This window comes from Schistocerca americana, chromosome 2, assembly GCF_021461395.2.
Source record: "Schistocerca americana isolate TAMUIC-IGC-003095 chromosome 2, iqSchAmer2.1, whole genome shotgun sequence".
Lineage (NCBI taxonomy): Eukaryota > Metazoa > Arthropoda > Insecta > Orthoptera > Acrididae > Schistocerca > Schistocerca americana.
The window spans coordinates 256,139,688-256,152,118 of record NC_060120.1 but is presented as its reverse complement, the minus strand read 5'-3'; the positions used below and the strand labels follow the sequence as shown (position 1 = coordinate 256,152,118).

The following is a 12,431-nucleotide window of genomic DNA, read 5'->3' as shown; positions in this document are numbered from 1 at the left end:
GGGTTGCATAAAACCAATGGGTAGCAGCAAGTGAAACAGCCTCCATGTTTTGAACTTTTCATTATACACGCTCTGGATTGTATATATCCAATCTATCCTTAAGAATTCCAATTCAAATCAAGATTCAATGGTACTGCAGAAGAATGGTGAAGATTAAACGGGTAAATCGCGTAACTAGTGAAGAGGTGCTGAATAGAATTTGAGAGAACTAAATTTGTGGCATAACTTGATTAAAAAAAGGGATAGGTTTACAGGATGCATACTGAGACATCAAGGGATCGCCAGTTTAGTACTGGAGGGAAGTATGGGGTGCAAAACTTTTAGAGGGAGACCAAGAGATGAATACTGTAAGCAGGTTATGAAGGATGTAGGTTGCAGCCGTTATTCGGGGTTGAAGGCGAGCTGCACCAAACAGGTATTTGGACTGGAGACCACAACAACAACAACAGCCCCAGCAAGACCCTTTTCCATTTGTTAGAAACTTGCTGACTGTGCGACCTCTTCCCAGCCTCCTGCCTTACGAAGGTCGCTGTTGCTTGGTTTAAAGGGTGAAGGGCGAGTCGGCGTTCGAGCACTGCCTGCAGTACAACGTGAGCTGGGAGTACGTGGACGGGCTCGCGACGCCGGGCACGGGCAACGAGTCGGCGGTGGTGGAGTGCCAGCACGGGGTCCAGTTCGACGACACGTGGTACACGCGCACGGTGCCCTCGCAGGAGCGCTGGGTATGCGGCGAGCGCCTCAAGGTGGCCAACGCCTTCGCCGTCCACCAGGTCGGCCACGTCGTCGGCGGCTTCATGTTCTGCCAATTGGGTGACTAGTGAGTACATCTTCATGTTCTGCCAATTGGGCGACTAGTTACTACATCTTCATATTCTGCCAGCTGGGCGGCTAATGAGTACATCTGTATGTTTTGCCAGCTCGGCGACTACTGAGTACATCTACAACTGCGTCTAAGCAAGCCACCATGTAGTTTAGGGTACCGTGTAGGGGAGATAGGGGCTAGTTGGCATAAATTTTGGTTTTTGATTTCTCTGTTTTTGTGCAGCACTTGGTGGCATTCTGGTGAATCTGGCGGATAACTAAACTTTTTGACTGCAAAATGATGTATGCCCTATTAATTAAATATATATTTAGGTAATCCCAAAAACAATTTTGGTAAAAGCTTGCAATTATGCCAGTTAACTGCAGGTTGGAGGTTAGTTAAGACACCCTTAGGGGGAGGTGGCATAACCTGATATGGATTGGAGTACTTGCAGAACACAACAGTTTTCTAGGAAGAAACATTTTATGTTATCAAGACTTCATGTAGCTTCAGTTTCAAAGAGTAAAGTTTCAGAAAATAAATTAGTCAGGAAGAAATAATACTTGAACAAAAATAATTTATGCTTAGATGTATAAACAGCAGTATTATCTTAAATGAACAACCAATGAATTCTTCAAGAAAATAAGTTCTGTTTGTAATTATAGCTACCTGTACTTATTCAAAAAGAGTTAGTACAATGTTTTGAGTTGACCACGAATTTTGGAGTTGAGCGCTCATTTATTTGAACTGAAGGGTTCAATATTCGCACATTTTTACTTTGGTCGTACCAAACTGAATCATCTTCAACTGGCCATCTCTAGCTTTCCTCCTTTTATCCCTGGTGGACACGCAAATCTCGTTGTCATCGGTTTCGAGAATATTGCAAGCATTCTGATAGGTCTGATATTTCAACAAAACAAAGTCATTTATGTGGTAGCGTGCAGAGATCGCGTTGCCAACTTACCACAGACGTTAGCGAGGGTTCGCTGGAATCCGCAACGACCAATGAGAGGCGCTTCTACAGACCACACCTTCCCTATCAGTCTTGCAGCGCCCTCACACTGAGGTCAATATAGCGTCGAGACTGACAGAGCTCGCCCGGTTCGAGACATCTACAGCAGTCGATATGATCGGGTAGGACAGAAACAGATAAAGTTTATGATGAAATGTACTTCATAAATGTTGCGTTTTGTATCTCAAGAGAACAGTTTTTTAATCAGTGCATCGAGTGATGCTTTACTAGTCCATGACAGTTGTAAATTATCAAGTACTCCTTTGGCAAAGAAGTACGTCAGAGTTAAGTAAATCTTTTATTCGTTTAAAAATGAACTAATATTTAATGCGTTCTAGTATGATGAGCTCTCTCCCAGAGTAGCGAAAGAATCCACACTTATGGCCAGACGAAAGTAGTTTCACCTGGTCGCAACAGTTTAAATATATTCATGGTGATCAAAAGGCCCTGCAGAATGTGGGGCATTCGTTGTTGATTTTGTTCCATGTGACCTCTTTGTATTTCTTCAGGTTCACTAGGGTTCTTGGGGACTGTCGAAAGAGATACTTCGCCATTATCTTGGCAGCAGGTTATAAGTGAAAGGTCTTTGCCATAGAGAAGTTCTTCAGCCTATGAACTATCATTAGGAAGGCCACGCCGTCCTCACCTTCGACATTGCTTATGTCTTACACACTATCATGGGAATCGTACAAAAAAGTTGAAATTGGCCGTCTTACAGGTAGTTTTTTCTTCTTCGATTTGTCAACCGTAGCCGGGTCGCCCTTTTTGATTGTTCATGGCTTTTTCTTCATATTAGCCCCAAGAAGCAGCGATTCTGCCTTCGATGAGGCCATGTTGTCATAGTTATGCCAACTGACCCCATACCGAACTATGCTAGTTAGCCACAAAGGGACATCAAAAGCAAAATGGAAACCACACAATCACAGCAGGCACAAAATGACACATGCATGCAACCACAGTTAACCTCTCTTTCGAAACTTTTCCATCGTGATCTATAGATTCACCAGAATAAAAAGAATTACGATCAACGAATTTACTTACCAGTCAGAAAAACGATTAAACAGGGGTCCTGTCTTAGTGACGTTTCCAGGCACACCTAAGTTACTAAAACAATTAACGTAGTAATAAGCTTGTCTCAAAAGAATTTGAGATGATATAATAATAATAAATGTAATGTCAACCACCAAAGTTAATATTCAAGCAGTCGCAATGAAAATAGCAACATCACCAATTCGATTGCACTAAACAGAAAACACATTTTGATAATAACTAAACAATAAGAAACCAAACCGAAACCATCTCAATAAAATTCTAATCAAATTTGGAATAGTAATTAAAACACTTATTGAAAGAATAAACAAGCACCTTTACATACACTCACCATTAGTGCGATGACAGCGCTCTAGCACCACGGCGGCAGGAAATAGAAGGTGTGTGCCAACTAACTCCTCGTGCCGACGAACCTCGGTCTCCCCCACAAATGCTAGTCATTTCCTTTCCTATTCCAGTCCCAAATGAAGCGAGGGAAAAACCACCATCCTTTTGCCTCCGTACAAGCCCTAAATTCTCTTATTTTGTCTTCGTTGTCCTTCCGCGAAATGTACGTTGCCGGCAGTAGGATCGTCCCGCAGTCAGCTGTAAACGACGATTCTCTAAACTTTTTCAATAGCGTTTCGGCCACTCACCCTATCCGTCAGATGATTTATGTATATAGAAAACTAGAATGGTCCTATCACACTTCCCTGGAACGCTTCTGACTACACCCATGTCTCTCATGAACATACACTGTACTCTACCGAGAGCCATATGCAACCCTCACAGCTTACACGCGCTTCCTCCATATCTGGAAGTGCTAAAACGTGCAGTAGTTAGTGCCTACCAATCCGTATTGCCAAGGAGTAGGGCGGATCAGTGGTGCAGTGGTTACTATCATGCATCAGGGCAGAGAGCTACCTCTGCCACATATGTTACAGTGATATGCAGAGCATGGAAGTATAAGCAAAATGCAGAAGCGTAAGTCAGAGCCAACATCACAATACGAACACCCGACCAACAATTTTTGCAACGGCGCACAACAACTTCTAGGCTTTCCCCAAAAGTAACAATGCAGCGGTTTTGTAATGAGTATGGAACTCACTTTTAATTGCAATATACACCGTACTCAATGAAGTTCGCAGCAAATTTCTTCGTTTTCCTTCAGGTTGATGCCTATTTGGAAGAAATTTTCCAAAGATCTCTTCCCTCCACATTATTTTTTTTCGGTGCCTCTCATATCCAAATGCATATGTCGAGTTAGTATAAACTCGTCATTCAGGGCACATGACGAACCGCCAGTATTGCATCGACCAATATTAGCCATGTAGAATCGCCATGATTGGTCGTTACATGAATTTTGCAAATACTTCTTCCTTTACTGGCAGTAGACAGTTGCCTATACAAAGATCACACAATTTTCAAGGGGTGGTTAACAAACTTTGCTATGGTAGAGTACCATAGCTGACATCCAGTGAATTTGCGGTTCAGCATATGAACTGTAATTCATCATCGTGATCTAGCTCATGCAAGTGTAGCACGGCTAACGTCTAGTGCTGTCGGCAAATCTCGTACCGATGAAGTCTGTTTCTGATTCGGAAGACACCGAACGTGAATAGGTGCAAATAATTGCAAATATTACTAATACTGTCACGTTTCTGCAGACTCAGAACATAAGGAACGACGCAGTTAATTATAAAAATTACGATCATCACACCTTAATATCCAAATTGTACTTGCGGAAGAGCTCTGGAGATCATTCACTACGGGAACCAGAACACCGGATTATAGTTCCTGGTCAGCCGACGTGGACATGAAGGAATACCTGAGAATTTTGTAATGACAGGCCTAATCCCATATCGAAGGGCGTGGGTCTTGGGAAAAAGTAGTTGTGAAATGGAGTGTCACGCAGAACCTTCTTAACGGAGAATGTAGTGTGATGTTTGTGAGACTTCTTTCATTTCTTCAAGCTGCGGATAATGTCGTTTCTACTTTGACTCTTCTTTTAAGCGCTGACGTGGTTGATGTTTCATTTTGATAATGTCACATTTCTGGATGTTTTCATTTGTTATCTCCACTTCTTGAAGAGCCTATTCAAATACAATGAATTGGGCCCACCTGAGACTTTTATCGTGAAAATGGGTCCAAACCCCGTTGGTCACTCTTCTGGGTCCCTTTGCCTCGTGGTATCTATCACCTTTCCGACAAGCGGATCCAGATCGTTATTATACCATTCGCAACACTTTCCATTTCTCTTATCGGGTCTGAGAGCTTCCTCTTGTTGTCCTTTAACTTCTAGTTGAGAGAACATTTCCTGTTCATCGTGAATCATTCTGCTGCATACAGCGCCTCAGGTCCGATGTATAACTCTTATCAGAAATGACACCTGCGTTAGTTTATATTCCATGACTTGTACTAATTCAGTACAGATACTGAAACAATATTGAATTAATATGGAGAAAATACTGGAAAACGTTAATCGCTAAAACCAGAGATAGGTGCTTCACGAGCAGAGAGCTTTTTCTTAATTTATCGCTAACATTTCTCTCCCTCAAGAAGTGGATTCTTTTTGGTCTTTCCGAGGCCGTTTTTTGCAGAAAGCACGACATTCAATGCATACTTGGAGTTAAAGTCGCTGCTGACTTTCTCTTTTTCCTTTGGGTGCTAAATGAGAAGCAAAATTAAGAATACATTGTCAGAATGTGACTTACGCTACTGGCCATTACAATTGCTACACCAAGAAGAACTGCAGATGATAACGGGTATTCATTGGACAAATGTATTATACTAGAACTGACATGTGATTACATTTTCACGCAATTTGGGTGCATAGATCCTGAGAAATCAGTACTCAGAACAACCACCTCTGGCAGTAATAACGGACTTGATACGCCTGGGCATTGAGTCAAACACAGCTTGGATGGCATGTACAAGTACAGCTGCCAATGCAGCTTCAACACGATACCACAGTTCATCAAGAGTAGTGACTGGCGTATTGCGACGAGCCAGTTGCTCGGCCACCATTGACCAGACGTTTTCAATTGGTGAGAGATCTGGAGAATATGCTGGCCAGGGCAGCAGTCGAACATTTTCTGTATCCAGAAAGGCCCGTGCAGGACCTGCAACATGCAGTCGTGCATTATCCTTGCTGAAAGGTAGGGTTTCGCAGGGATCGAATGAAGGGTAGAGCCACGGGTCGTAACACATCTGAAATGTAACATCGACTGTTCAAAGTGCCGTCAATGCGAACAAGAGGTGACCGAGACGTGTAACCAATGGCACCCCATACCATCACGCCGGGTGATACGCCAGTGTGACGATGACGAATACATGGTTCCAATGTGCGTTCACCGCGATGTCGCCAACCACGGATGCGACCATCGTGATACTGTAAACAGAACCTAGATTCATCCGAAGAAATGACGTTTTGCCATTCGTGCACCCAGGTTCGTCGTTGAGTACACCATCGCAGGTGCTCCTGTCTGTGATGCAGCGCCAAGGGTAATCGCAGCCATGGTCTCCGAGCTGATAGTCCATGCTGCTGAAAACGTCGTCGAACTGTTCGTGCAGATGGTTGTTGTCCTGCAAACGTCCCCATCTGTTGACTCAGGGATCGAGACGTGGTTGCACGATAAGTTACAGCCATGCGGATAAGATGCCTGTCATCTCGACTGTTAGTGATACGAGGCCGTTGGGATCCAGCACGACGTTCCGTATTACTCTCCTGAACCCACCTATTCCATATTCTGCTAACAGTCATTGGATCTCGACCAACGCGAGCAGCAATGTCGCGATACGATAAACCGCAATCGCAGGGATCTTTATGCTTCTTTATGCTTCCATACCTCCTCGTCGCTCATTGTTTCTCTCTCTCTCTCTTTCTGTCGCTCTGTCCTCCGACGAGACGCACACTGTGATAATTGTGCTGGTGTCTGGTGGTGGTGGTGTACTGGAGTCGTGCTAGAGTGCTCAGCACTGGCTGCCCTGCGTGGAGGTTTTTGCCCTGTGGCTGTTGTGTGCCCGCAGCCTGGGCCGGCGGCCGCAGTTCTTCCTGTCCATGGTGTTGGCCAGCCTGGCGCGCAGCCTGCTCGTCGCGACGTCATCCATCTACCCGCTCTTTCTCGTCGTCTCCATCCTGGGCGGCGCGCCCATCGGCGCTGTCTTCGAGGCGCCGTTAGCCCTCAGTAAGTATAAAACCTCGCACCACGCCTACAGAAAGCCACACTGTGCGACACGAGCGCGAGGAGTACTGTGCCCCAGCGGTTTTTTGCAGGAAGTCGGGAAATAGTGCGCAGAAAACCATACAAGGAAACTTCCATATACATTGTTAACCGGCGGCCAGATCTGCTCTTAAACATTTATCCTTACATGTAGAGGGTAACACTGGTACCAGGCCGGCCGGGGTGGCCGAGCGGTTCTAGGCGCTACAGTTTGGAACCGCGCGACTGCTACGGTCGCGGGTTCGAATCCTGCCTCGGGCATGGATGTGTGTGATGTCCTTAGGTTAGTTAGGTTTAAGTAGTTCTAAGTTCTAGGGGACTGATGACCTCAGCTGTTAAGTCCCATAGTGCTCAGAGCCATTTGAACCATTTTTGAACTGGTGCCAGTGGATACATCCGAGTGAGGTTCAATCTCCTAGTATCTCGCTCATACTTTCCAAAACTGCAGAAGATCTACTGAATACGTTTAAATTCATTCTTATGTCTACATACCACAGGCTATACATGGTAAAGCAGCAGACCCATCGACTTCCCTCCAATGAGCTCACTCTCAGTTCTATTTCAGAATGATACAGGCATAACAGAGTTGTCGGTACCTCTCTATAAAACACGTATACTTGTTCGCCCCATACTAGGCATAGTCCTATTGGATGTGATAAGCCCTTCTCTTCCTGTGAACTTTTGACTGACATACTCAGCCACCCATAAGGGACCTATAGTTTGATGTGGACTCGAAACCACGCTCCAAATTGGCATTTTCCACTTTAACAACATAATGTCAGAGTTGAAATAAGGGACAAAATGCAGAACAAATCTTAGGACCGACTGAAGTTTGAACCTCAGGCTTCGGATTTGAGATGCGCGGGGTAGCCGTGCGGTCTTGGGCGTCTTGCCACGGTTCGCGCGGCTCTCCCCGTCGAAGGTTCGAGTCCTCCCTCGGGCATGGGTGTGTGTGTTGTTCTTAGCGTAAATTAGTTTAAGTTTGATTAAGCAGTGCGTAACCCTAGGGACCGATGGCCTCAGCAGTTTAGTCCCATAGGAACTTACCACAAATTTCCTTTACCTCGGATTTGTAGGTAGCCTCTTGCTCATTCAACCACTTCACTCCTTTAGTAGTGGCGTATCTCTGCAATTAACATGTGTGTGTGTGCGTGTGTGTGTTAAAGTTATTTAAAAGTAATTGCCATACTTATAGCTGTGAGTAGATTGACACTAGCCATGGTTTGTTAGTAGATTTTACACAAGTGCTGTGCAGTGGCTGCTTGCGCCTATTAATGTGTGTCTTGATTCGGTTCACATCCTTGAAAGCTGTCCCTTCATGATGTGATTTACGGAACACGATAAACAATGAACAGAATGGAATATAATGGAGGCAGAATCCCAACAAACTGGGAGCAGATTGGGTGTCTGACATTCCAATTCAACCATTGATGGAAATTTTTCAACAAGCAAAGGAGCTGCACATGTGCATTCTCTGGAATACGTGAACGACACCTGAATCTTTATTTATTTTTATATTCGAAAAATTTTGATATTGTAAACATTTTCTGGCTGTGATCTTAGCAACCATCTATGCAATTATGTAAAATGTAATAGTCAGCCAACTGTTTACACACAATTGTTTTTAAAAAAACGCATTAACCAGGTTTCGACAGTTCTAAGACTATCTTCATCAGAATGTTAAAAGTTACATGAACTCATATAATGACTTTAAAATTTCAGTAACAATGCTCTTTGAAATGACATGTTTGTGTTCCATGAGTTGACTCATGGAATAGTGGTATCTACCAGCAGGACAATGCAATGTCTCGCACAGCTTGCATTGTGCCTTTCCTGGCTCAAAGAGCACCAGGATAAGTTTACCGTTCTTCCCTGGCAACCAAACTCCACATATTTAAACCCACTTGAGAATTTGTGAGTCCAGCACGATAGGGCTGTCCGTACCATGGATAGTCAACTGAGAAACGTAGCGCATGTGGCCACCACCCTGGAGTCCACGTGCCTGTCCGTTCCTTCCAGGGCCTCACTCACTCCCCTCCTGCGCGTCTCACAGTAGGCCAGAGTGCAAAAGGTGGTCATTTGGATTTTTGACAGATGGTCACATTAATATGACTGGACAGTGTATAACGTTCCTTTTTAAGGAACAACTAACGCATATTGGAGGCTATTTGTTTGTAACACTCGTAAAATAAATGTGTGGTGTTGTTTAATGCTTACATTATTGACCCATTTCTGTTTTTACGCTAAAGCTTTCTACCACAATTGGGTCGTGCATGGTATGACCACACTTGGAAAAACGTTCTGAATCAGCCAGTCAATTTCTAAAGGTGACTCAAATGTTGCAAATCTGCCCTGTTGACGGACTCGCAGAGGTGGCCCAAATTTTAGATTGGCGGAAGTGGCCTAATTGTTGAAATGTTAGAGGCAGCCCGAATGCTGGGATTGTCAGAGATGACCAAATGATTGAATGCTTGGATTGTCAGAGGTGGATCTATTTTTGGAAAGGCAGTAGCGGCTTAGTTATGGGATTGGCAGACATTGTCTGGGCTTCTACATCACCTGACGTTATGCTCTTGGACTTTTTCTACTGGGGTTTCTCAATGATTAAATTCTGTAAATGCACATAGAAGACATCAATGACTTCAATACTCAGATCACTGACAGTAGCGCCAAAACCGACGAAAACGTGCTGCGTCGAGTTTAGTTGGAGCTGGAATAACGATTAGATATAATACAGGGTGTCCGAAAAGTTTTCCCTGATTACATAAATTGATAACTCAGGCTAGAAGTAAGATAAAAATATGAAACTGGTGTCTAATTGTTTACAAACTATCAAAGTTTTTTTCATACATCAGTAAACTTCCACATGAGCACCCTTGGTAGCACGTAGCACATCTAGGCGATATTCAATTTCCGTCCACACATTAGCCAACATCACTGGAGGGATCGATTCCACAACTGTGGTTATCCGTTGCCGCAGGGTTTCAAGATCTGGTACACGTGTTCGGTAGACCTCGTCCTTGACATAACCCCATAAAAAGAAGTCTAATGGATTTATGCCAGGAGAGCGTGGAGGCCAAACCGTTGGCCCATCACGACCAATCCATCGCCCAGGAAAGGTCATATCGAGATAGGCACAGACGGGCCAAACCCCAATGAGGCGGTGCACCGTCTTGCTGAAACAAGACATCGGGGTGATACTGAAGCAGTTGAGGAACAGCACACAGTTGCAACATGTCCAGATACACTGCAGATGTGATGGTAGCCTCAGCGAAGAAGACTGGCCCGATAATTCGATCGTGCAATAGCGCGCTCCAAACATTCACCTTTGGACTGCCTCTAGTGCACTCCATGACCTCACCAGGAGGTTGTGAACCCCAAATACGCACATTATGGTGATTCATTACTTCACTAACAAAAAAGGTCACTCCGTCGGAAAAGGCAATTCGTCTGAGATAACCATCATCGTCCTCAATACGTGATACCATTTCGACTGCAAAGTCATATCGACGTGTACTGTCATTGGGCAACAAGGCCTGAACGATTTGCACTTTGTATGAACGAAACAATAAACGTTTGTGTAGAATGTCATGGAGAGAGCTTTTTGGCATCTGTAATTCACGTGAGGCCCTGCGCACCGATTTCTTCGGACTTCGCAGAAAAGACTGCCTTACAGCTTCCACCCTGTCTGCTGAGGTTCTTGGTCGACCAGACCTCGGAAGGTCAGCAACCGATCCTGTGTTCTTGAACTTCTCATACCAGGCTTTATTGCTCTTGACATCAGGTGGATTCCTTCCAAATGTTGTCTGGAAGTGTCTCTGCACTGTGGTTGGTGATTGTGTCTCATGGTACCACAGGACACACTGTGCCTTCTCCTGATTGGTTAACATGGCTTCTTGGGCACTGCACCTCATCCACTACTTACGTACTGCGAACCTAAAACAGAAAAAAACTTTGATAGTTGTAAACAATTCGACACAAGTTTCATATTTGTATCTTACATCTAGCCTGATTTATCAATTTATGCAATCAGGGAAAGTCTTTTCGGACACCCTGTATATTCCATTTAAGAACATATTGAAACTTAGTGAATTAGTGAATTGCATAAGCCGAAACATGTATGTTACTTCACTGCAAAGCTATAATAGTCGGACACCATTCAGTCTGCGTGTCAAGCAGTTACTGAAGATAGTTGTGGGGGAGTAAAGAAGCAGTACAGCAGGAACGTGGAGCAGGCTCCTTCCGTGTGGACACTCGGCTGAGTGGGACGCTGTGTGCGGCAGGCATGGAGGTGTCGGACAGCGAGCGGCGCGGCCACATCGCCATGATGCAGCTGGTGGGCTGGTCCACGGGCATGTGCATCGTGCCGCTGGTGGCGTGGGCGTGCCGCGACTGGGTGCCCTTCATGCTCATCACCTCGCTGCCCTCGCTCGGCGTCGTCTTCTTCTTCAGGTACAGTACAGTAGCCTGCAGCACTGCGCACTCCACTGCCGGGCGTCGACACATCCCGCAAGTCTCACCACGCTGTCGCTGTAGAATCCACTTGGTGGAAGTCTCCTCTCCCCTTTGACTTTCTCCCGCTTCCCTTCCGAGGCCAAAGATACTGAGATGATAGCAACACCATTTACTTGCAACTTTACTGGAGAGTTATCATAGAGAAAACTTTCATCATCGTAATTGGCTCGAAAAGATACAAATATCGGCTTTCTTGAACATCAGACGGAAACAAATTGTCCTAAGTGAAACTGCAAATATCTCTACAACATTGTAACCTACCTTTTCGTTCCCGTTTCATATTGTCTCTCCATCACTTCCTCTCGCCGAGACACTATTTATGTAGGCCTCACTAGACATATAAATAATCAGACTGCGAATTCGCTTGCTCCACAGAAGACCCACCTCGTATTTAAAATCCTGCCAAGTGAAGGCTAGTAGCATCCAAGACAGTCTTGCGCTCTCAGAGTACTTCAGTCTAGAAGATCGGTGATTGTTTCCTGACCGGCCGGAGTGGCCGTGCGGTTCTAGGCGCTGCAGTCTGGAACCGAGCGACCGCTACTGTCGCAGGTTCGAATCCTGCCTCGGGAATGGATGTGTAGGATTTCCTTAGGTTGGTTAGGTTTAATTAGTTCTGAGTTCTAGGTGACTGATGACCTCAGAAGTTAAGTCACGTAGTGCTCAGAGCCATTTGAACCATTGTTTCTTGTATTGGTGTAATTAAGAAAGATTATCAATTGGGCGAGATTGATCACAACAAACTATATGCAAACATGCAAAGCAACCACAAGGATGAATTAACTACGAGGAAGAAATCACATGAATTACATTATAAAACAATATTTATCCAAATTTAGTTTAACAGATTCAT

General features: G+C 44.7%; 1 protein-coding gene across 1 annotated transcript in view; it reads left to right on the top strand.

The window, feature by feature from the left end:
- Positions 1-12,431, top strand: part of LOC124595471 (carcinine transporter) — a 115,365-nt gene that overhangs the window by 63,606 nt on the left and 39,328 nt on the right. Inside the window, exons 3-5 of the mRNA XM_047134227.1 lie at positions 548-817; positions 6,873-7,030; positions 11,350-11,518. Of these exons, the coding sequence (XP_046990183.1) occupies positions 548-817; positions 6,873-7,030; positions 11,350-11,518 (597 nt within the window). The remainder of the gene's footprint in view (positions 1-547; positions 818-6,872; positions 7,031-11,349; positions 11,519-12,431) is intronic.